Source organism: Phasianus colchicus, chromosome 1 (genome assembly GCF_987193195.1).
Source record: "Phasianus colchicus chromosome 1, bPhaCol1.hap1.1, whole genome shotgun sequence".
NCBI lineage: Eukaryota > Metazoa > Chordata > Aves > Galliformes > Phasianidae > Phasianus > Phasianus colchicus.
The window spans coordinates 85,651,283-85,677,743 of NC_143436.1; the positions used below are offsets into that span (position 1 = coordinate 85,651,283).

At 41.0% G+C, this 26,461-nt stretch overlaps 2 protein-coding genes across 13 annotated transcripts in view; one reads left to right on the forward strand and one right to left on the reverse strand.

The window, feature by feature from the left end:
* The window catches only part of SLC35A5 (solute carrier family 35 member A5), a 133,257-nt gene that overhangs the window by 95,076 nt on the left and 11,720 nt on the right, over window positions 1–26,461 (reverse strand). The gene's annotated exons all lie outside the window — the stretch shown is intronic.
* CCDC80 (coiled-coil domain containing 80) lies at window positions 30–26,100 on the forward strand. The gene is made up of 8 exons (XM_031613130.2): window positions 30–697; window positions 1,063–2,975; window positions 7,792–7,948; window positions 12,970–13,106; window positions 13,696–13,844; window positions 17,620–17,723; window positions 19,179–19,259; window positions 22,711–26,100. The coding sequence occupies exons 2-8, from the start codon at window positions 1,074–1,076 to the stop codon at window positions 23,055–23,057; spliced, it is 2,877 nt and encodes a 958-aa protein (XP_031468990.1). The 5' UTR covers window positions 30–697; window positions 1,063–1,073; the 3' UTR covers window positions 23,058–26,100.

The following is a 26,461-nucleotide window of genomic DNA, read 5'->3' on the forward strand; positions in this document are numbered from 1 at the left end:
TGTGTCAGAGTGGGGAGGAGGCGGGTTCTGCTGAGCTGTTAAATCCTGAGTGAAGTTTCCCCCATTTCCAGTGGCCACTGTTGTCTGAAGCTGGTTCTGAGCAGCGCTGGGGTTACCCTGACATTTCTGGGACCGTAAAGAGCCAAGAAGGGAAGGAAAAGAAAAGATTAAACTTATACAATTTGCTTTTGTCTAAGTGTGGAGAAAGGGGAAAGGGAAGCATCTGCTTTTTTTTTCAACATCACATTCCTGTGTTTTTCTTCAGCCTGGAAAATATATTAATGCTTGTGCTTTCCTTTCTGGAAACAAAGGAACTAAGCTGGACTGAGGAAGCAAGGAGTGGGAAGGAGGCTTGAGGAAGTTTGAAAGAGAGAGACTCAGAGCAGCTGGGAGTTTCCTTTTCTTAAATGAAATCCCTGCCTGTGTGGGTAACCGGTGCAGAAAGAAGACAGACCTGCAGGTAAATGGAGAAGCAGAGATCCCAAAGGAAATTTCCGCTCACCTCATCCCGCTTGTCAAGAACGTGAAGAAAAAGAAAAAAAGGTAAAAGATACACAAGTGGACAGACGGGCTCTGGGACCTTCTGGGCTGTGTAAGGATAAATCACCGAGCTGCAGCAAAGCTGTATGGCATTTGTCTCCTTTTAAAGGAAAAAGACGTGAAACCTCGTCTCTGGAAGGGGAACTTCCGTGAGAGTGTAAGTCTCAAGTCTAATTCTTGGCTTTCTGCTCTATGTACCAGACCTATTCTCTCTGTGTGTTTGCATGTGTGGATGTGAAAGCGTGAGAGACTGAGAGAGTGAGAAGGATGTGGATCATGATGTCCTTTTCGATAGACAGAGTTGTGTTACAGATGGGTGATGTCATTTTTTGATTAAATGATCCATTTTGTGCTTTTCCAAAAATAACATTTAAACTCTACAAAACCAGTGGGGCAATACTGAGGTGTAACCAGCACTCTTAAATCCCTAAAACTATCCAGCCTCTTTTTGTGGTTTTATTTAATCATCTGTGCAAATCATCATATTGTTAACACCTAACTTTTTCTCCTCCTTCCCACAAGCTGATTGCACAATGAACTGGAGGCCAGCTCTCAGCTTAGCCCTGCTGTGGACAGCATGGCTAGTTTGTGGCTCTGAGAAGACAGGGAGGTTAGCAGAGAGAGGGAGCCATGGAGTTAGGAAAGTGCCTCAGTCTCACAGGGCTGCAAGCAGCCTCCTGAGAAGGTCTGGAGCATCCCTAAAGAATCTGAGCCCGAATCCCCAGCACCCCGTCACCAAGAGAGATTCTTCAGTACCTCCAAAGGCACCTGCCAACCTCCTGAAAGAGGAATCACGTTCCCAGCCCCGGAGCATAGGCACCAGAACAAGGCGGGTACAGAGACTCACAGCTGCAGCCAAATACTCCAAGTCTGAGATGATTAAGGATGAAGGGATATCTACCGCCTCACAGTCACGAGCAGTACGCTTCCCTTCGGGGTCAAGTTCCCCCAATGTCTTGGCCAGCTTTGCTGGGAAAAATCGGGTGTGGGTGATTTCTGCCCCCCATGCCTCAGAGGGCTACTACCGGCTCATGATGAGCCTGCTGAAAAATGATGTTTACTGTGAACTGGCTGAGAGACACATCCAGCAGATTGTGTTGTTCCATGAAGAAGGGGAAGAAGGAGGAAAAGTCAGAAGGATAACCAATGAAGGAAAAATCCTGGAACAGCCACTGGATCCTGCTCTCATCCCTAAGCTGATGAGCTTTCTGAAACTAGAAAAGGGGAAATTTGGCATGGTGCTGCTGAAGAAAACTCTACAGGTGGAGGAAAGGTACCCTTATCCCGTAAGGCTAGAGGCCATGTATGAGGTAATTGATCAGAACCCCATCAGAAAAATTGAGAAGATGAGACAGAAGGGATTCATACAGACTTGCAAAGCAGCTGGGGTGGAGGGACAGGTGGTTGAAGATGACAATAATGGGGGTAGCACCCAATCTACCCCTGGTGGTGGACATGTCCAAGTATCAGCAGGAGGGAGGAAGGAGGAACCAAGGAGGAGCAACAACCAGCCAACAAGGACCAAAACAGTGAGAAAACCAATGACAACCACTGTGGCTACTCCTCTGCCAACAGTAAGGACCACTACCCTCCCTACCACCACCACAGCCACCCGGGCCACCACCCGCACAGTGACAACAGCAAGCAGGCCTACAACAACAACTACATCCCTCCCCACCACACAGAGGACATGGACCACAAAGTCACATACCACCACAGAGTACCATAGGCTGCCAGCAGCTCCTGAGGCCACCACACCACGGATCATGGCCTCTGAGGATTTCTATTCTCCTGTGTGGAAGGCAAATCGCAGGGACCGGCAGCGAGGCCACCCAGAGAAACACCTGGCAGCCACACGGAAACCAAGCAAAAGTGGCCGCTATGAGAGCTTCACAGAAGTCCCAACAGCCCCTTCAGTGCACTACACAAAGGCAAGCATGAGTAGGTTTAAAGATAACCGAACAGACAGGAAGGACTATAACCACAGGGACCTGAATGTCACGCCAGGGCAACACAAACCAACTAAGACTAAACCACCAAAAAAGAAGACACAAGAGAAGATACTGAGTAATGAATATGAAGATAAATATGACCCAAGTAAGCCTGCTAGTCCCCATTTAGAGGAAGAGATTGCAGTGGGAAGTATTCCCCCAAAGAAAGGAAGAGAATCAAAGAAGCATGAGCGAATGGATAAACCTGAGAAGAAAAAGAAAAAGGACAGACCTGACAAGCTGCAGAAGAGTGAGAAGCAGTCCAAGAAGGACAAAGCTGAGAAAAAGAGCAAGCAGGATAAAGACCGTAGCAAAAAAAACAAGAAGGGGAGCAGAACAGAGAATGAGGATTTCCCCAAGCCCAACAAGAAGCCTTTCTTACAGCCTCCCAGGAAATCGGTGGCCAACCTCCTAGACTATTTTGAAGGCAAAAGGCGGCTCATTGTAAGTAACTTGTTCATCTGAATTCTATTTCATAAATGAACTAATGTCTCCATCCTAGTAGAACATGGGGAACAGAAAGTTTATGCTGCTTTTGTATTACTCTTTTTTGTTGATTTTTGTTTAAGAGATCAGATCTCTAGATTTGGAGGATCATTTCCAACATGGAAGTTTTTGCAGCCTCGTGTAGGAAATCTTACATATGGTACAAAAATCCATCAGACAGCAATTAGGTTAAAACCTCCTCCCACTCACTTTCATGAGCCATCATACAGCCATCAGAATATTTTGTTTCCAATAGATACACAGGTATCAGGATCCCTACAACTATATTCAGTAAAATGAAGTTCATGTGGATTTCAGTCATTGCTTTAGGGTACTTGCCAATGTCACTACATTTTGATGCTAAGCATGTCCTGCCAGCTGGCAAACCTGTTTTGTATTGGTGCTGGTGTCCTAAAACTGGAAGCAAGCCAGGTGTTTTTGGCAGTATTATGCACGCCTGACTAACGATATGCACAAAGGCATATGACAAGATTGCCCTGAGGTAGGACTGTTACATGTGCCATTATTTCTCGTGGGAATTTGGCATTCAGATCTCCTAGATATCTTCAGGGATCCCATACAAACTTTGTTCCCTTTTATTCTCCTGCTGTTTTTATTAAACAATAACTCTATGGTTAGTTTTCAAGTCTTAGAAACTCAGCACAATCTGGAGTTACTTCTCTCAGGGTTTAATAGCGTTGTATGTTTTTCCAACTACTTATCTAAAAAAACACTTCACCTGCAACAGGAAACAATTTTAGCTGTAGTACAGATGTTTTTCCTGGCAGATGGCACATATCCTGAAAAGGCACACTTTGAAAAATAGTTCTTTAAAAATAGTATTATGGGAGCTGGTTTCTTGCAATTATTCCACTGCAAGCTGGCCTCTTTGACAGTTATTGTTCAACAGTCAGTGTCATAATACAGTTTTCACTTTGATGCCCTGTATTTCAATACAAATACCTAAGACGCCAAGCCAAGATTTCAACCACTGGAATGTAATTAATCATTCTGTTGATGATTCACAAACCTAAGGAGAGTCCAACTTTCTTATTCCCCTCCCTATTCTTCCAGCTTTAGGGCCTGTGCAGAGCTAGAAGAAGAACATTCCCTACCATGTTGTGATTGGAGAGGAACAATCATATAGAATGGTTTGGGTTGGAAGGGACCTTTAAGATAGTCTAGTTTCAACTCCCTGCTATAGGCAGGAACTCCTCCCTCTAGACCAGGTTGCTCAAAGCCCCATCCAGCCTGGCCTTGAATGCCTCCAGGGAAGGGGGCATTCACAATCTCACTGGGCAACCTGTTCCAGTGTCTTACCACCCTCACAATACAGAATTTCTTCTTGATATCTAGTCTAAACCTACCTATTTCCAGTTTAAGGCCATTTCCCCTCATCCTGCATAAGTATGCATAATAAGTTGCATAAATATTCTTATAAAAACTCTGTCCCCAGCTTTCCTGTAGGCCCCCTTCAGGAACTCGAAGACCAGTATGAGGTCTCCTCAGAGTCTTCTCTTCCCCAGGCTGAAGAGCCCCAGCTCTCTCAGCCTGTTCTCCTGGGGGAGGTTCTCCAGCTCTCTTCGTGGCCCTCTTCTGGACCTGCTCCAATTGTTCCATGTCTTTCTTGTGTTGGAGGCTCCAGAACTGGACACAATACTCCAGGTGGGATCTCACAAGAACAGAGTAGAGAGGCAGAATCACCTCCCTCAACCTGCTGGTCACAATTCTCTTGATGTAGACCAGGATATGGTTGGACTTCTGGGCTGCAAGCACACATTGCCAGCTCATATTAAATCTCTCATCAATTGACACTCCCTATTCTTTCTCTCAGGGCTGCCCTTAAGCCATTCTCTGCCCAACCTGTATTTGTGCTTGAGATTGCCCCAACCCAGATGCAGGACCTTGCACTTGGCCTTATATTTGATCTATTTGCGATATATTTGAATAATATTCAAATATTATTCAATAATATTATTAGCAATATATTTGAAAAATTTGAACTTGAGTTAATTTTGCAAATAGTGCTTGTCAGTTACATGTTAACTACCAGTTAAGCAAACCAAGGGAGTTTGAGATCTTTGAAATTTGGTCATACATCTCAATGTTGTGGCTTCCAAGAACACCAAGACAAATAAATACCAATCTGTAAAATATCAAAATCTGAACTTATAGATGTCAAACTGTTAATTCATTACATCAGCACGGTCCTGGCAACTTAAAGGCTGGTCTGAAATTTCAAAGAGCTGATACCAGGCCACCTGTCAGCTGCATTTTCAATAAAAGAGCTACACAATCTCAGGCTGTCAGGCCAGAACTCACTGAAGAGAAATGATTGTGCCATCTTCCGCTGTATTTCTCCAGTATCTAATACTACCTTCGGCCTGCTTGCCCTAAAGTTTCTTGAGGACAAGTTTGAGGTGATCAATAGTAAAAGCAATGGCTGAAGTCTGTTTTCTCTTTTCCATCCCCTGCACGTGGATAACAAAGAATTTCCCAAGCTTCATTAATCCATACACATGCATTTTTGCACTCCTTCCTATCAACTATTCAATTCACTTAGGCTAAGTCCTTCTAGCTGGTTAGACTCTACCATTCATGAGTCTTCAAACTCCTCTGAAGAATTAGCCCACACTTTAGAGAATTGGCTCTACCTGAGTAGAACTCCACTACATTGCTATACTACTGTCTTTCAGACACTTCAGTAGCCTGTCTCCCAAAGACACTGTTTCAGTCCTCTCCCAATACAAGAGATTTTTAAGAGAGTCACAGGCTTTTAAGATTTACACATCATTAAGGATTTCAGTTTGCAGGTTTCAGCATGCTTTTCAAACATAAAGAATTCTGAAGGCTAATCTGCGTTAAGTTCAATTAATGACAAACATAGGATCCACCAGTGAAAACTGAAAAAGCATATGGGTATTGAGGTCTGCAGCCCCCACCAGTTTACATTGAGGGTTTTGTTTCATTCTTACTAATATTGAGAAGTCTTGGCTTACTGAGTTTGGGTTTTCTGTTTATTTCCCTATGGTGATGAAGTGCAAGCTGACAATTTATATAACAATTCATTTATACACACGTGCACATATATGAATAGATATATGCACACACAAACACATGCATGAAAATGCAGGTAGATGTGATGTATTTTCCGCTTGGCTTAGAACAGTCCTAGAACAAAGCTTTGATATGAAGATTGCTTTGTCTTTTAAATGTTCCCTGTTTCATTCTGAAGATCTGATGAAGTACATCTAATTCAGACTTCAGCACGTGCTCTTACTTACAGCCTCTAAAACTAAAAGTACAATGCAAACCAATGGTCTGGTTTTGGTCTCAGTCCTCAAATCCTCTTGATGATCTTATCTTAACTTGAAGCATTTCTATGCAATTTAAAAACAATTCATTACTTGTAAATCAAAAGCTTTTTGTGTTTGATTCTCATTCACCCAGGGCTGTAGTCGTGTCAGGGAGTCTTTCTATAAGCCAGTCGGATTTTACAAGCTGATAAATGCCCCCTACATTTCAATACAATGATTAACATTAATAATGAGTATATCATAAACATTAGCCTTCAGGCTCTATGAACATGAGGTATATAGATGATTTTACCTGCTACAGACTGAACATAAGGTTGCGATTGAGGGATTCTGGAGAGTATTTTAATATATTGAATTATAAAATTCAGATTCCAACTCCCTTTGTGATTGGAGGAGTGGTTGCAGGTACTTCAGCTGCACTGGCAGTGCTTAAATGATTACGTTGCTAGACTGGGGGCATTCCTCTCCAGACTTCTTCTGGAAACAGCTGCATAGAACTAATGCATGCTGACCAGACCATTGGTTTGCACTGTCCTCTTAGTTTCAGAAGCCATGAGTAAGAACATACACTGAAGTCTGAATTAGACCTATGTAATCAAATCTTGTAGAACGAAGCAGGAAACGTTTAAGAGACAAACACCCTTCCTGGGATATCTGAATCCTAGTCACTGATGAAGGAGCCAAGTTATGTGCTTTAAACTTCTTTAATCTTTTAATTGTTAGGAGACTTTGAAATGAATAGAGTAACGTAAACTATGGATAATTTTGTACTTTTGTATACTGTTACTTTTGTAACTGTTCTTCCTCCTGCTTTTCCTCCATAGCCATGACTTCTAATCAAATAAAAGACCCGTATGACAGCAAAGTGACTTAAAACAAATATATGATAAATCTGATTTTCAGGTGAGGTCACAATGGCCTTATTGAGTTTTCAAGGTCTTCTTATACGACCATCACTTATATAATTATTCAATAAGCTCTAGTTGTAATTGTACTGTCATAGTTGAAACAGCCACAGGAACTCTGCCTGGAGCATGAGATGACGATGGAGTAGCTGCCAGGCTGCCATGTTCCCAGTGCTCCTGCTGTGACTGGGTGGGAAGAGCCCTAAATATGTTGCACCCCTGATGAGTGGGGGAAGATGTGGTAGGGCAAAGGATAATAAGAAGGTAGAGGGCTTCCTGTAAATTCCAGTGTCATTTCTCCTACTAGTACTGTGGGAAGGCAATGGAAGAGCTGGTGCCACCATGCTTCCTATGGCTTTCCTGGGACTGGTTGGACAGGACTGGTCTTAAGGGTATGCTACAACCACAAGCAAAATAAAACTACAAAGGAGTCAATAGCTTTATGAAAAAGAAATCCAAGGTTGCAGACAGTGACTAGTTCTCCTTCAGTGAAATAGTAATCTGCTTCATTTCTTATATTAAACACGCTCTTTTGTCTCTGCCACCAACCAGCTGATTACAACCCCCAAGGCGGACAACACCATGTATGTTCAGCAGCGAGACGAATATCTGGAGAGCTTCTGCAAGATGGCAACAAGGAAAATCTCAGTCATTACAATTTTTGGCACCATGAACAACAGCAGCATGAAAATTGACCACTTCCAGCTAGGTTCCTTTTTTTTATATAATTTCTTTCCATCTTGTGGGCACATTACAGACAGCAACGGGAGAAATTTCCCCAGCTTGGGTCAAGACCTAAGCAAGATCATCTGTTTTGGGATAGTAGGGCTTTCAAACCCATTCCTCCTCCCTCCATTCTGACTACTATCATTCTGTATTTATGTAAAGGCTTCTAATATTTTCCATGCTTAGGCTTCCAATGCTGTAACTTCAGCTTTCTTTGTGGGAATTCATAAAGACAGCAAAATAGTGAAACAGAGAAAAAGCCTGAAAATTTGATGAGGGCATGGGAAATGGGGGAAATGAGCCTCAGTTCTACCAGTATCATGAATACTAACCTTACTATCACAACGGTTGTCCTAATATAGCTCCACCATTGTTTCTTTTCTAAACCATGGGCGGCTAGATATTTGCTAGCATGGTTTAAACACGGTTTAAAGAAACTGTCTGATGTCATGAAGGAGAGGAGATGGGGTACAGAAGAAGCTGAAGAGAATGTTTGAGATGATGATTCAAAACTTGGTCTAAGCTTATTCTGTTTTGAAGTTCAACACCGTTACCTTTCTGCCCTGCCATGTAAAATTTCTCATGCCTTTTCACTCCTCATGAGGCCATGGAAAAGGCTTAATTTTGCACAGGCATGCACTCACTGAACCCAGGACTGTGAGAGAAGTGTGCCAGGTAGACTCCTTGAAGTGAATTCTTTTCCTTCCCAAGATCAGCTTTTCTAAGCTTAACAGATGATCTTGAGATGTTTAAAGTGAGTACTTTCTACCACAGGTGAGGTCCAAGAACATTTTCCTCTCCCTGCTAGTAAAGATATATAAATTTAGGAGATTTTATCCATAGCTTCTAAGTATGGGCAATCTTATATATTTATACTAGCATACCTGATATTAAAAGATCTACCATTTTAATTCTGATAGCCTCTCTTTGCCCATAAAGCAAGATACTCATCAGTGTGTCTGTTTATTGCTGGCTGTTAAGAGGTTAATCTTTGGAGGCACTATAAATCAGACTGTGCAAATCTTGTAAAGCACTTCGTTCAGCATTACCTAGTTCCACTTTCTTTATAGAGTTCCCATATCTGCAAGTGGCACGGGGCATCCAACTCTTAGGTAGTTTTTAAACAACAGTTGTCAGTGCTCAGGTCCTGGGGAAACCCACCAAAGCCAGCAAGAACCTTTCCTTTAATTATGGTGGAATTTGGACAGAAACATCACGTCGAGGTCCAGCAAAGCACGTAAGCTTTGGTGTCTCTTAAAGAACATAAGCAATCCTGTTGCTGTCTGCATCTACAGCTCCACACCAGTTTAAGTGTTTTGCTGAACCAAGGCAAAGCAATAGTATATAAACTAGTAGTTTTGCTTATAACTGACCACATTGTTCTTCAGAAGTTCATATGGTTTGGTTTTCCACACCTTAGAAGCAATGTCTGATGGAATGGAAAGCTCAGGACCACATGATGCTCCCATCACCTGTCTCTTCCAGGGTATTTCAGATCTGGCATAAAACTGGTCAGAAAATGAAGGAAAACTATGCCTGGCTTCCAGCCATGCCTCTGCTACTGTCAGAGAGTGGGGAGCTAGTTGGGGGCCAGCAGACTTGTCTCTGAACAGCAGGGACTCACATATCCAGACTGTCCATCCATGCACCTCTCTGGCAAATCTGGAGTGGTATAGAATTTTCCACATCAGACCAAGGTTACTCAAGGTCACTTTTTCTGTACCTACACCATCTGTCTGTCAGTGGACTGTTTAGGAATATATTTAGCTCCAGTCTCGCTAATAAACAGACATTCACTCTGACATAGACCATACTCTTTCAGCTTCTTCCAAACTTAACTTACACCCAAATTTCTTCCAAACCACAAATGTGTCTAACAGCTTAATTCTCATAGGAGGAATTAACTTGTTGAAGAAAAGCAGGAGACTTAGAAGGGTATAAGCTAACCTTACATGAGAAGCTCACCTTACATTTTTGCCCAGAACACCTAGTCTCCTGAGCTTTTTCAAAAGTTTAAATAATACAAACACTTTTCTATTCTCCCTCCCCTTCTCCTCTACCCTTCTTGCTTGCATAGCCTCTTAGTGGCAAAGTCTCTGTCAGCATCAGAGGCAGCAAAAACTCCTAACAAACATTTTGTTCACAGTATTTTGCCACAGTGAAAAGTCTTAGCAGCCAGCACGATGGAATCTACTCACTATATCCTCGGACTTGCTGTGCTAGTGAATTATAAACGACAAAACAGAAAGGTCCTAGATTGATTTATGACAAAACCAAAGACTGTTTCCCATTGGAATGACAGAAAGTCAGAATTCTTTTCACCTCAAGTTAGCCATCTGGTCTCTTTCCCCCACATCCTGGAAACAGGGCTTCAGTGAACTAAACTGCAGTTCCAAGCTGTAACACAACCATCTTACAACCAAAGCCAGCATGTAACCTACTAGGCTACTATACTTTCACAGCAAAGTACTGACATTCTTTGCTCAACTGAATTATTTGTAAAGAGAAACTCATTTTTCCAGTCTATCTGGCTGCTAAAGATGTACTGAGAAAAGATTTTACACTTTTTCAGTGACCTATTCAGAAACATCAAAGAGAATTTTGCTGGTGGTAGCAAACAGTCTCAACTGTGTTGTTCTTCAGGCTGACCCAATATGCTTTATGACAGCGGAGGCTGGGGACAAGTGGTGAACTGGAAAAAGGCTATCAGACTAACTTATATTTTCCTCTCCAAAAACCACTTCTAAGTTTGCATAAGTTTGCCAGGCAAGTCAGTCCTTCTGGCTTTTTTCCCCAAAAAGCATTTTTCTGTATCACTTTTGTCATTTGTTTTACTTTAAATCATAAGCTCTGAAAAGAAACATCCAAACAGTGAAACTCTAAAGTGCTATCTTCATGTTGGTATCTGCAGTCTTTGAAACAAAACAGTGCTATGAGTCAGTTAGTCTAAGGTAATGTACCATTCAAGCTGTTTTCCACTAACCTCTCTTGCATTATTTTACCTCCGTACAGACCAATGAGATAGTGCTGATCTTGCTTTGGGATAAAATTGCAGGCATAAGTATGAATTTTGGTTTATGTTTTAAGAGTCATGCTTGACATTAGTAAGACGTAAATCTTGTTTATGAAGCATTAAAGCATGACTGAGCCATCTAATGGAGAATTTATAACATTACCTATAGTTCTTCACAAAACTTTAAAGTACTTATAACCACATACAACCATTACAGATGTTGTCTGTAGAATGATTAGTATAACCAAATTATAACACTTAATGGTGTTTGTTCGTTTGTTTGTTTTCCCCAGGGTGTGAAGTTTATGTCAGGTTCTAATCTTCCCAGACATTTAAGTTATAAGTTTCAGTGAGTCTATTACAAAGATTGGATCTATTGCAAAATTTGAATCAGATTAACTTGCTCCAAGAGATTGTGAATGTTTAGGAAATATATATATATATATATTGTTTCAATAGTCAGCTATTTTCAAAATATACAATTTGTTCGTGAATAAGTTTTTTCTGTTGCTGTACGTTGAAATCAGTTCATCTCATATCTGTTTGCTGGTGAATAACAGTGAAGCAGGAGACAGTAAAGCTGAACCTCTGCACTGCAGCTCTTTACTGGCTGTGGCATCTCTGACTTCAGGCAAATCACTTAAGCCATAACTGAGATCGCTAAGTGATGATATGAGTATTTATGACCCAGTGCTGTCTTAGGGCATAAACAAGTAGCATTTGAAGACAGCTCTTTGGCCCCCAGGTGCTTTATTTCACTGTGTGTGTGACTTCCCTGGGTTTTACTTCCCAGGCCCTTAGCTGCATCTGGAGGCCTGTTCCAGCACTGTCATAGTTGTATAGTGCTGTTCTGGATGCTGAGGATGATATGGAGGCTTTCAGGATGCACTCTGGCTTAAGGAAATTAAGGATTCTCAGTATCTCCATGGGCTTATCCTGTACATGTTTCAAATCTCTGTCACATGGATCTAACTTTGTAAATACATACCTAGAATTTCTTTAGGTAGCTGTCATCAAATGATGATAAATCCTTTGAAAATAGTGAAAAGGGTGAAACTTGTAGGTTGAAACTGGAAGCATCAGACTAGTCATTTTTCATGTTAAATATAAGAAAAGAGACATAAAGTTCTAAGGCGGGCATAAAGTTCCAAGTTAGTTAAAAATCTTTTTGAGTGTTTGGTTCTTTTCCATTTGAATAATTTGGACATTTAATAATTCTGGAAGTTTCAAAATGAAATCACTGTCTGCTTTTTTTTTTTCCTCCTCTTGCTTTTCTGAAAGTTTTCTTAGGGCAGAGCCAGTGAGTATGCATAAAATCATTCCCGGAACACCTTTTTTTCCCCATCAATGTACTAGAATGGGAAATTAACATCAGCAAGCACATGGAAGAGTGCCACAGCATGGTATTCATGCAGACCCAAAGAGCTAAAACTGCAGTATTCAAAATATGTTTAACAGTTTCTGGTTTCTTATAGTCACTAAACATCGCATGTAATTTTTTAAGACTGGAAGATACTGCAGAGTTCCGGACAGCCTCAAGCTCTTCTAACTATGTTTTACTGACTCAACTTCTCAGTGCTTTCCAGCCTCTGCAGGAAATTGTCAGACAGTTTCTATTTTCTATTGCAGAAGCAGCTGCATTTCAGGAGCTGCTGAAATGATTAATACACACATGAATGTATAAATATGTCTGAAAAAATCTCAAACCCCTTTCCAGAGAAGAGCAGGCGACCAAAATTTTTCAAAAGCAAGTAAAAATGCTTAATGTTGAAGTACATGAGACATAGGGTAAACTCATTTTCCAAAAATACTGAGACAGAAAACTGGACAGTCAAAAACCACAGTGGCATAGTGTTTTTGAAGACCCTGTCAGTACAGTGGGAAGAGGGCCAATGGAAGATGAACTTCCCCTTTTCTTGCAAGGTGTAACGGAAGACAGCTTGCTGTGCAATTCCATGACCATTTTTATTTCTCCTCTGTTTTGTATTAAGATAATGAAAAGCCCATGAAAGTGATAGAGGATGAAGATCTTGTGGATCAGCAGCTCATCAGTGAGTTGAGGAAGGAGTATGGGATGACCTACAATGATTTCTTCATGGTGCTGACAGACACTGACATGAAGGTCAAGGTGAGGATTTTGACTCTTGGTGGAAAGAAAAGGCATTGAAAAATATGAAAAAAATAAATAGATGAAATTATAATATAGGCTTGCATGTCAGGCACATAAGAGACTGTCATTGCTAGATGACAAGAAGAAGGACAGTAAGAGAATATGTCAGGAATTAGATAATTATATTCATAGTCTGCAGATGGGAGGATCTCAGGGATTGTGGCTTTCTGTGGTGAGCTGACACTGTTGGGACAGGACAGCCTCTGGCAGGGATGTTTATGCAATACCTGGCATTCTAAAACACAGTGTGACAACTCACCAAGATATCAACATATTTCATATGACAACATCCTACAAAAGCACATATTGACAACGTGTTGCCTGCAATGGCCTGGTCTTAACACATTGGACAAATAATATGTCATTTCCAAGGAACAGTCTGACTGCAAAAATAGGAATATTACCATAGTTTAACATCTGTTTTAGGCCTTGTTACCTGTGTGCATAGGAGGATATTTGAATCTCTGCATACCCTACAGTGCTGTGATGCATGCAGAAAGAATGCTAACACGTGGACCATTTTTTAACTGCTCTTTTTGCTTGACAGCAATACTATGAAGTACCCATAGCAATGAAGTCTGTGTTTGATTTGATCGACACCTTCCAGTCACGAATTAAAGACATGGAAAGACAGAAAAAAGAGGGCATTGTCTGCAAAGAAGATAAAAAGCAATCCCTTGAGAGCTTCTTATCCAGGTATGACCTTCTGCTCTCAACTACTGCTTGTTCTAGTAGTTACTGTCTTACTAGAAAAATAACTATCCAACTACTTCTACAATTTTTAAGAGAGATTTCTCAGTGCTATCAGTGTTAAGCAAAACAGAGATGTAGCCACGGCTGCATGTAGTCTTGCACAGAGAGTAAAAAGTCAGTGTGCATGTTATCATTTCTGACTGAGTGTACATTTTTTGGACACTAACTTTCTGTATATCCGCCTCCCCCAACTTACCACCCACCCCCAATGATATGAAGATAAAACACTGATTTGCATTAGAAGAGCAAATAAGGATTAATTCACAGATGTTAGTTCAGTATTTTGAATGTATAAAGTACAATATTGATGTTTCAACCACCAACCATCACAATCTCATTAATCCCATTCTAATCCTTTCCATGTAGTTTGATTCACTAATTAATTCGCTGTAACTTCCTTGAGATAACAGCTGGCCTTTGCCAGTATTAGTCATATTAGTCATGCATTAAAGATTTTGCAGATGTTTCTTGTAAAATGCCTGAGAGACCTGTAGAAAGGCAGTTTTTGTTTGTGCAGTCTCTGTATGCTATGTTACTGCTCTCTACCTGGGAGACCTAAATACCTTGAAATAAACATTTGGATTGTGGGAAAATTCAGACCCAAAGAACAGCAGTACAGAAAAATTTACACAAAATTAGGGCTATCTCATCACTCTAGGCTTTAAGTGGTACTACTGCATTCTTCTCAACTACTATCAGAATCCATCCAGGTACACCTTTAATGCCAGATGCCTATGCAAACAACTGGGACAGCATAATGTGTTATGACATGAGGGGGAATGGAGCAACAGGCAAATTGGTAGGTTGTTTGTTCATGAACATTTTAAAATCTTATGGCCACTTCTACAGAAAGAGAACCTTTAACAAGACGTACCCCACCCTCCTCACCACCTCCTGTTTAGGTCTCAGTGATTCATCCTCAAGACCACCAAGAAGAACCACAGTTTGGAAGCAGCTGTCCAACACAAGAAAGAGCTTGTATGCTGAGAAGTGGCAGTTCCCAAATACTTCTTTGCTTGTGAACAGCCCTAGTAATAAATACACGTTAGAGAAACAGGCGGGAAAAATACAGAATGGTGCATCTATAAACAGAACTACTGCTGCACAGAATGTATCTGTTGTCTGTGGAAAAGACATGAGGTTTAAGTAATGGGTGGACTTCATTAGCCACGATAACTGGTCAGATTCCCAGCAAGATTACTTCCAACTTTATCCAAGATTATCTTTCCAGCTGAACAAGAGTCCTAGTGTTGCACATTTGGGAGGTCAGTTATACATAGGTCTCTCTGAAAGTAATACCTCCTGTTTATTTCCATGGAAACTATAACAGATACAAAGAGCACAACAGCACTATTTGATAGAGCAAGCTAGCAGCTACAAAACACCATTTTTAATATCGGCACCACCATCACCTGTGCAATTTCACCAGTGATGAAAAAGAGCACGCATGCAGTACTCGTACAAATCTGCACTGGTGGAGGTGACCCACTGTTGCTGTTGTCACTGCTGAAAAGTCCCTTCCCCCACCCCACCAAACCCCACCACACCTCACTGTGCACGCATCCACTCTCTGGTCTCCATATTCAGCAAGTGTTGATGAATGAGAGCGGGTGCCATTTTTTCTGCATGAAGGAATTCTGCAACACACCTTTTCTTCACTCACACTGCCATGTCAGACACCAATTCGTCAGACTGCCCTTCTGCTGCCATCTGTCACACAGCAACAAAATTTAACAGAATACTGGTAGAAGATTCAACCTCTACTTCCATACAACCAACATAATAAAACAAGAGACATTACTCTTAGAGCAGCCCTTGTAAAATTGCAAATGTTGTTCTTTACAACTTTGTCTACTGTGAAAGAAGACCAAGAACCAGGGCTTCCTTAAGTAATTCTTAAATACCACACATATTGACAAGAGATCCTTGAATTTCCTTGGGTCCCTGTAACACCGAGACACTGGCTGTGCTGCTTTCTGGGCTCACAAATCAGAATGAGAAGTAAAACAAGTTAGATGAGGAAGACAGGGTGCACAAAGGGAAGGCTCTGACAGATTATTCAGGACAGGAATATCAGTCTGTGTTTCCCATGTCAGGAAAATATGCATAAATTTGTATATTAGTGTTTGTAAACCAACAGCTGTAAAGGACTAAATAAATCAATTTATTGGTTAGATGTGACTTCAAACAAGCACACCAGGTATAAGACTTGCCTGGGGTAGAAGAATTCACAACTCAAGTGACAGTTAATATTCTTTATCTCTATGCATCCAAAGCAGATACTCAAAAATTAGTAAGTAATCACTGGAGTATCTTAAAGCAACTCAAAGGTAAGGTACTATACTCATTTATGCCCTAGACAAAATATGATCCAATGTTTCCATTCTCTGTCCTTGTTTATAGGCAGCCAAATGTTTTCATTATACTAAGTATCACAGAAAAATGTCTACTATTTTCAGAAAAACAAGAAATTTCTACTCTTCTTTACATCATGTATATGATTAATACATCTTCTTCCCATTTGCATACCTACATGCACATCTCACGTCTCCCACCCGTTCCTCCCAGGCAAGATTAAAACTGAGGTTTTGTTTTGTTTGTTTGTTAAATTTTTAATTATTTAAAAAAAAAAAAAAAAAAAAAACCATCACTCAGTCAACAAGACAAAGAATTAGGCAGGAGCATCCCCTGAATTCTCAGCAACTTCTGTGACTGAGCAAATCCCACAGCATTTTCTGCTTTCTCAAGTGGAATAGTGTTGATCCATTGCATTAGCTTTTATTTTGAGACCTTCATGTGGTGCTGCAGAAAAGCAGACTATTATTGTAACAGAGTAACATCTGCATCCATTTAAAATATCATTTCCTGCTATAAAAATATCCCTGCAGCTCTGCAAATTCCTATAAATCTGATTTATTTAGGTTTAGTGTAGAAGTACCTTTATTCAAAAAAAGAGGTTGTTTGCAGAGTATTAAATAACTCTGTAGATGGAATTTTTAAGGGTTTCAAGTGTCCCTATGGCATTCCCTTTCTCTGAGAGGACAATGAAAAGTGATCTTCAGTGCACAAGTTTGGTTAGATGAGACACCCCCTGTTAAAGAGAATTACAAAATATATTCTGCTGCCCTATGGATGGCTTATGTAGCCACAGCCTCATACAGACATCTATATAAACAAGACTAGATTTAAGAGAATGTTAAAAGTATTCTGAGTGAGTGTGTGTGGTAAAGAAGAAAAAGAGATCAGTGATTATTTACATAGAAGCATGAGTTATGTCTGAAATGAAGATACACCCTAATTCTCAGACAGCCCTTGGACTGCAAAATAACAGAGCAGTTCCAACAGCAGCGAATGACACAGAAGCTAAAATGTCTAATGAGAAATACTACAGGAATCTCTCTTGCACTTGAATATGCAGGTCTCGGCATTGTAATGTCCAGCAGAGGTGGCCTTCAGCAAAGATCTTAAGCTCTGTAGTGTTTATTTGGCTAAAGTGCAGCAAAACTGCAAGAGTTTTTTTTTTGTTTGTTTTGGAGCTGTACAATTCCAGATAGGCTTTATCCTCTCTCCATGATGAATGGAACTGGGAAGAACTCCCAGCTGCTGCTTCTTAGAAGTTGTGAAAGATATGTATATCTCAGCCTAAAGAACAAAAATCCTCAAACTACTCCAGTCATATGTCACGATGGTTCCCTGTTGCACTCCTTTTTGTTTCCAGGTTCCGATGGAGAAGGCGGCTAGTGGTGATCTCTGCTCCCAGTGATGAGGACTGGGCTTATTCCCAGCAGCTTGCTGCTCTCAGTGGACAGGCCTGTAATTTTGGTGAGTCAAAGGAAATTACACTCTTGCTCCCCGAAAACCACATCCTTCCTGGTAATACGATGGATTCTTTTGCTCATGTCTGAAACTAGACAATCTGAGGAGTCTCACAACTGAAGCTTGTAGCTACTCCAAATACAAATGGAAAATACCATGATAAGCAGGTAGTACAGCACAGTCAGCTAACAACACTAAATCAAGCGTTCCCTCGAATCCTTTGCATTAGGCAGGAAAGGTTAGTGCTCTGAAGCTTCTCTTCCAGCTTATACTTCAGAAGATCTACCTTACTGCATGAATTAACGATGCAATGCCTTGGAAAAGTCAGATCCTTATACCCAGCTTAGAGCTAGGTCAGATATCAGGGAGATGCATGGGTACCAGTTGCTTTTTTTTTTTTTTTTTTCCCTGCACCATTTCCTAAACCTGTAAAAAAATCTTAATGGAAGCTACTTCAATCCAGTAACAACCTTCTCAGCTCCATAACTAGGCACTTAAGATATTCACTAGAGAGATGGACAGTTCAACAAGGCAGTTGAGAGCAAGACTCAAAACGACCCTTCTCTCTATTACAAAAGCCTAGAGAGACTTGCTCCCTAACTTAGGTACCTAGCAATAAGAGTGTGATGCAAGGCCTAGACTTTACTCCTACAACAGAATGTAATAGGTCCCACTCAAAAGCCATTATTTCAGTACATTTCAACATTGTTACTGCTACACTGTCTTCTTTACTTACAATCACCTGGCTTTCATTTAGAGCTTTAGCAACATCTTATTTGGTAACTCCCAAAGAAAACTGTGGCATGAACCACTGTAAACTCCTTTCAGAAGAACAGAATATGGCCATTCCTTCTGCCCCTTGCTAAGAATAGACTGAAGGAGATCTAGTGAGCTCCTAAAGGGTTTGTCTTCAATGTTTTTTCTTAACCAAGTGATGTTTCCAAGCATCTTATTCCACATTGTAAGAAGTTACATCAGAGATTTTGTAGATCATATAGACTCATGTTTCATGAACAGGTTCTGCAGTCCCCTCCGACTTTCTTCAATGCTGAGGTAACAGCCCAAGCTTCTGCTCAGAGCAAGTGAAAGAAGTGAATGCCTGTCCTAAGCCATACAGTACAGTGATCAGCAGTTTAACTGTTTGTTATGTCACCTCTAATTATATTTCTGCTATATGACAAGAACTTTACTCATGAACAAAACAGTGCAGAGAGATTCTTAATTTTGGAGGTGGTCTCTGTGAGTTACTGGTATGTCAGTATGCTAGCTTATCTCCATGTTTGGGACCAGGTGATGTGACTGGCAGAGCCTCCGGGGAAACTGGCAGTTCAGCTTCACAGAGGGCTGCTGAGACTGGTTGCTAATCTAGCTAGCATAGATCTGTCTGAATTAACTGAAATCTGTCCAAGAACGTGCATAAAGAACTGGTCTCACTCAAAATCTCCTTCATTTCTTCCACAGGTCTGCGCCATATAACTATCCTCAAGTTGCTAGGAGTTGGAGAAGATATTGGTGGTGTCTTGGAGTTGTATCCAATTAATGGTAAGTGATTGTTTCCAGTTTGTTCACTACTATTCATGAAGAGCATTATGCAGTGCTGTGTTTTTTTGTAATCTCTTTAGAGGGATGGATATGATTGAATTATGTTTTTCTTTCCATTGCTTAAGAAAAAAGGTGGCAGAAAAGCAAACTTTCTTGATATAGCTATGCTAAATACCATATAGCTTCTGTAGTACAGAAAAGTCCAAAGATGATCTGGAAGGCACCTCACATCTTCATCTTCCACCAATATACACAGTCCTAGGTACAGTCTAACGCATCTTGCTGTCATTGACAAAGGGATCTACATGCTTAAGAATTTGTAAGGCTAATATCTAGCAGATTCTCTTACATGGATCCATCGTCTGTTCCATCTGCATCCCAGCCAGTTAATTCATTCTTAGGAGCACTAGCTGTCAAGAAACATTTCAAAGGCTAATTATTCTTCTATTATCTGATCCCAACAACTACATCTATCAGCGAAAAGATGGAAAAAGCTTGTTTACTCCTCTGTCATTCTTACAGCACTGTACTAGAAAACACACCTGTCCTTATAGCTTCATAAAGACATAATTCCAGGCCTAAGAAAGAATAAAAGAGAAAGCAGGTTTTGTGCTTCCTTTTTCAACACCTTTGCAGACTCCAATTACTTTTCACTGAAGAACTTCATGAACTTGGTTACAGAATCATAGAATCACGTAGGTTAGAAAAGACCTCTAAGATCATCTGGTCCAACCATCCATCACTATTTCCTACTAAACCATCTCCCTTAGTACCTCATCTAAACGTTTCGTGATCACTTCCAGGGATGGTGACTACACCATGTCCATGGGCAGCCCACTCCAGCACTTGAGCACTGTTTCAGAGAAGAACTTTTTCATAATATCCAACCTAAATCTCCCCTGGTGCAACTTGAGGCCATTCCCTCTAGTCCTGTCGCTAATTATGTGGGAAAAGAGGCCAACCTCCACCTTGCCATAACCTCCTTTCAGAGTAATCGTAGAGAGTGATAAGGTCAGCCCCGACCCCCCTCTTCTACAGACTGAACAGTTCCAGTTCCCTCAGCCACTCCCCATAAGACTTGTGCTCCAGACTCCTCACCAGCTTCGCTGACCTTCTCTGGACACACTGCAGGGCATCAATGTCTTTCCTGTAGTGAGGGACCCAAAACTGAACACAGTACTTGAGGTGCGGCCTCACCAGAGCTGAATACAGGGGACAATAACCTCCTTGCTCCTGCTGACTGCGTTATTTCCAATATAAGTCAGGATGCCATTTGCCTTTCTGGCCACCTGGGCACACTGTTGGTTCATGTTAACCAGCCTAGCATCAACCAACCTCCCTAGGTCCATTTCTTCCACAGTCTTCCAGCCTTTTTGCCCCAGGCCTGTAGCATTGCCTGGGGTTGTTCTGCCCAGCGTGCAGGAGCTTGGTCTCGTTGAACTTCATCCCACTGGCCTCAGCCCAGCTTTCTAGCATGTCCAGATTGCTCTGTAGGGCTTTCCTACCCCCAGGCAGATTGACACTTCCTGCCAGCTTGGTGTTACCTGCAAACTTACTGAGGGTGCACTCATGCCCTCATTCACATCATCAATACGGATATTAAATAACACAGACCCAATACTGACTGCTAGAGAAAACCATTTATGACCAGTCACCAGCTGGATTTAACTCCAATCACCACCACTTTCTGGGCCCGGTCCTCCAGCCAGTTCTTTATCCAGCAAAGAATATATCTGTACAAACCACGGGCTGCCAGTTTCTCAGAAGAGTAATGTGGGAGACAGCATCGAAGACTTGCTGAAGTCCAGGTAGGCGGCACCAAAGTCATCAAAGACTTTGTTGAAGTCTAGGAGCAGAGCACCATCTCTAGTAGACTCTCTTACAAGCTGCATCAGGAAGTTATCTTCCATACTCTAGTAACTTCCCAGACTGCTTCTTCTGTGCTGTACTGTATTCCAAGATACATCAGGAAGGTTGAAGTCCCCCACGAGGACAAGTGCTGATGATCATGCAACTTCTGCCTGCTGCTTGTAGAATGCCTCATCTGTCTCTTTGCCCTGATTAGGTGGTTTATAAAAGAGACCCAAGCAGGATGTCTGCCTTGTTGACCCTCCCTCCAATCCTTACCCCTAGAAATTCAATCTTTTTGTTCCCAGCCCCAAGCTCAATAACATCAAAACACTCTCTAACATAGAAAGCCATGCAACCACCTCTTTCCTCAACTGTCCCTTCCAAAGAGCTTATAACCATCTATTGCAGCAGCACTCCAGTCGTGGGACCAATCCCACCATGCTTCCATAATGGCAATTAAGTCATAGTTTGTCTGCCGCACAAACTCCAGCTCCTCCTGCTTCCCATGCTGCATGCATTGGTGTAGATGCACTTCAGCTGGGCCCCTTGCCTCACCCCCAATCCCATCATAATTTCTCTAGGCTTATCTTCAGCAAGCTTCGTTTTTAAACCCCCCCCCCTAGCCCCCTCACATCTAGTTTAAAGGCCTGTCAACAGGCACTACCAGCTCCTTGGCTAGGATCCATATCCTGCTTTAAGACAGGTGAGACCCATCAGCAGATATCAGGCCAGCAAAGCAGGTATACCCTACAATTGGTCACACAAGTTACCTCCCTGCACTCTAGGAACTGATTATATATTATTCCTACCTTGTTTCTGCCTTCCAACCATATTATCAAAGTTTATTTTGAAGCCTTCTAGTAACCTTCATTATCTGTATCAGCCTGACCACCCTCAGCTACCCACTTACAGATCTCCTCTGGAGAATCTCACGAAGTTGGTAAGCAGAATGCCACTTCATGGAAGTCCTGTTACTACATCAACTCTGCATATAGGTGTCCACTGACCCTAGCTGTCTTATACTTTCTGCCCACTTAGTTAGTACAGGCTTCATATTTATAAATCAAATTCAGATCAGCATGAGAACCTATTTTTTTAAAGTCATCATGACATCGGCCACTTCTCGTATTTCATACAGCATTCCAGCTCAAGAGTGAGGCTCTATACTGCTATTAATGACCCAGCACATTTATCCTGCAATGTTTCACACTATCACATTTCTAGTCTAGTGATTTCTTGCACTGTGACTATTTCTATGTGTGCCTTCTGCAGACATTAGCCATTACTCACGCTGCATAAGAAACAAAGACACACTGCATGTCAGGTGAGGAAAAGGTGTGCCACACCACAGTAGCTTCAGCCTAGAGGATAAAGACAAATTTACTAACTCTAACAAAACTGTTAAAAATGCATCTTTGGTTCACAGTACAGCAGCCTTTCATTTCAGAACCAGGAAATACTACACTGCAAATGTCAAGTATATTACATTATCAAACACCGGGCTGTATCTTTTCTCACACTGCAAACTCGCTGAGTTATTAACACTCATCACTGTTGCTTAAACAAAATGTCAATGCTGTTTTATGTGATCACTTTCTAGGAAGTGCTACTGTAGACCGAGAAGATATCCCAGCTAACTTGGTGAAAGACATTCGAAATTATTTCCAAATTAGCCCAGAGTATTTCTCCATGCTTCTAGTTGGGAAAGATGGAAACGTCAAATCCTGGTATCCTTCTCCAATGTGGTCTATGGCAATTGTGTATGATCTGATTGATTCCATGCAGCTTCGGCGACAGGAAATGACAATTCAGCAATCGCTCGGCATGCAGTGCCCAGAAGATGAGTATGGTGGGTATGGTTACCATAGCTATCATCAGGGATACCAGGAAGGTTACCAAGATGACTACCGTCACCACGGAAGTTACCACCATGGATATCCATACTGAACAGAGCAAGTTAGTCTCTGACTGCCCTGTGCCTGTCTTCTAATAGCTATCCAAGCAATATGTGGCCTGTTGCAGAGTTTTTCTAGGCCATTTAGATATCCACGCCTCCTTCTTGCACTGTTCAATCAAGGGACTTTGGTTATTTGCCTTCTCAAAAACGCAGAAGCCTTTTTACAGTGAAACAATTCAAAACCATAGTATTGAAGCTTTAAACAATAAAGACTCCTTTATATTTTTAATCCTAAAAACAAAGGGCATCAGCAGTTGCTATTTGTTTGTACTAAAACCAAACAGAAAGTCCCCACAGCCTACATGGACACTACTGTAGGGCAGGATATGAACAGTTGAACAAATATTGCAGTGCTCTTTTTAGTATTTTTTCTAAGAAGGAAAAAAACCTATATTTATTGGAAAGTGAGAATTTTGCATTGTGCTGATGAAAATAGGCAAAGAACTTCAAAACTTTCCCAAAAAAGGAAATGTTATGAAAGATGCATTTGACAAGTTTTTCAATAATAATTAAAAAAATCCATTTGAAGTAACTTGTCTAAAAAACACAGCATCCCTTCTACAGTGCATCAGCATTGTAATTTGCTGACTTAGCCAATGAAAGTAAGAATTTTTGGTTCTGGCAGTACTTGTTCCAACGCTGAACAGTGTAAAGTTCTCTTAACAGCAAAGCTGGCTGCACGCCATCTATTCTTTTAATTGGGGTCCCTGTTCTTTTAGGTCTTATGCACCTGGCAGTTAATTCTAAGTTAATGAGAGCTAAGTGAAAACACCAGCCATAGTCTTGTCTGAAATAAACTGAAAAGCATTATTCCTAATCAGAAAAAAAAAAAAACATTGTCATTCGCATACTTTAAGTAAGTTGTACTAGCTCTCTATTGTAATGTTATGTAAACTATTGCTCTAAACTTCAGATTTCCTTCTACCTCTTCTCATATCCTCCCCCTTGAAAAAAAAAATCTGGATGAAATGTTTATAGAATTGTTTGGGTATAATTTGATTTGCTACTAAACCAGCTATATTTCTGCCACATTTTCTAAAACGGTTTTCCTTCTCCCTTCTCACTGGTGTCTTCGGGCATTGAATCCATTGTACAGCCTTATTCTGTTGAAGTCACTTGCAGAAACTCCTTGCATTGCTGTGTTTTCAATATCGTTTGGGTTAGATTTCCAAACACTAAAGAGTCAGCAGCGAGATTAGGGAATATTCTGAAGTGAAGGCATCATGCAAATCTTCACAGTGGCACAGTAGTCTCATCTACTGTTTCAGGCACACCTAATCAGTGGCTTTTCTTTTTTATAATCTGTTACACAGAAGCATATGCCAGGTATGCATTCATGCCTTTCATGCATATGTGTAACAGGGCACTCATTAGTCATCACAGCAGTAGCATTGGAGTAGGTAGAAAGTACAACTCAAAACTGGACAGAGCATGCTCTACCATGGAGTGAGGGTTTTTGTTGGTGGTGTTTTTTTTTTTGGGGGGGGGGAGGGGAGAGGGGGGAAGGTGTCATATCTTGCTTGCCCTTCTGAAAGGCAGACAGATGTCAAGAGGTCACAGGGCCTGGCAGTTGTTCCTTTGCATTAGACCTAGTCACCTTCCAGGGTTCACTGCCCTCTGCCACAAGGTCTAGCCAACACAGGATACTGCTTCTATCTTAAAAACTCTCAGGTTTGCATCTGGAGCTAAGTGGGCAGAGATAGATGTCTGACAGAACCATTCTGAAAGGACTAATGCCTGTAGAATACTTGCAAGCTTTCTCTTTACCTGCAGAACTTTTGGAGCTTAAAGCAGAGGACAGAGAAAAAACAAAACAAAGAGAACAGATTAAAAAAAAAGTTATAGAACTGAAAGTTTTCTAGGAAAAGAGATCAAGTCCCATAGCTCAGGCCTAGAGAACAAGTACTGCACCAATGCATTAAGGTCAGTTACCTAACCATCTTTGCCTAAAGCAAAAGCAGAGGAAAGTGTACCTAACAGCCACTGCCTGTCAACAAAAGGAGAAGCATCTCTGGAGTGTTTTCTTTCAGTTGTTCATTTCAACTTTCCTGTAATCTTATTTTTCATGCAAATGAAAAATAAAAGCCCTTTTAATTGACAGTACAAAACATGGAACCTAAACATCCTGTGCCAAGCAGGAGGAAGAAAAAGTAAACTTACAAAAGACAGGGCTATGCCTAATCCAAGTTGTGCAAGTATCAAACCCAGTCTTGGCTGTGGAAGTTGCATTTTAAAAAGGCAACTCCAAATTGTTGTCTACTGATAAGGGAGGCTGGAATGTGCTCTCAACCAAAACCGCACATTTTAATATTTATAAAATCTGAGACAGTAGGATTCTACCTTCTGATGCCAATTTCTGCCTTCATTACAAACTGGCTCAAAATTACTAACAACTTTTAGCAATGGTTTAAAATGCTGATTTTGCAACCTACCTCTCCCTGTGGAAAACTAAAAGCAAAGCCTGGGAGGCACAGTAATCCTTTTAACAACAATATATAGTTACCTCAAAGACTCCAAAAGTATCAGAGAGACAGACAACTCCAAACCAACACTTAATCGTGCCAAACACAAATCACATCAAAAATACTTCATCTGTCCCTGCAGCACCATTCTGAGGACAGGTTTATTGAGATTAAAGCCCTATTTTTACAGTTCTGAGTATGAAGTTTCAACACATTGAAGGAAAATTTCAAAACTTTTCTCTCATACATATTTCTGGGATTTGATTCAGCTCAAAGACAGCTGTTTTAGTCCACAGGCTGTCCTTCAAGCACAACAGCTCAGATTCTACTTTCACAAAGTAGCTGAAATTAACCAATAAAAATTACTTTAACAAACTTGTTATAAACAAGAGAAACATGAAGAGATCTCTCTTCCTTAGAGGTTTTATGAACTAATTCCTCCCATCCAAGGGAGGAACATAACATTCTAAGCAGTGATAAAGTTCAAACATTTGTGAATCTAGGCTCTGACTCACAACTTCTAAAGAGCTTTCAGTCCAACACCTTCATTAAAGAGTATGTGTCAAACGAATGCTGATCTCCAAAAAACTCCTAAAAAAATTCCTTATTGCCATTTGAGGAGTAAAATAGTAAGCTAGGAAAGAAAAAAAAAGTATGCTTCCTCACACAGAGTAAGTGAAGGACACCACAGTGGAAGTACTTAACCACTGTTACTGCTGTAGGGGTCACACGATCTATTTGCAATGTACAGTTCTACAGAACAGCCTCAATTGCTAACCAGAGTTGTTTTTTTTCTGCTAACATTTGTTTATGGTCACTTTCTCTAACAGATGTCATATACACACTACATTTGACTATCGCCATAGGCAGTATGACTGCACAGAATTGCATGGTCATATTTCTGAATTACTTATACACTTTTTATTGCTAAG

Coding starts and splice junctions, on each gene's coding strand:
- CCDC80 (XM_031613130.2), top strand. CDS start 1,074: ATGAACTGGAGGCCAGCTCTCAGCTTAGCCCTGCTGTGGACAGCATGG. Junction 2,976..7,791: donor AAGGCAAAAGGCGGCTCATT/GTAAGTAACTTG, acceptor GCCACCAACCAG/CTGATTACAACCCCCAAGGC. Junction 17,724..19,178: donor TGGACAGGCCTGTAATTTTG/GTGAGTCAAAGG, acceptor TTTCTTCCACAG/GTCTGCGCCATATAACTATC.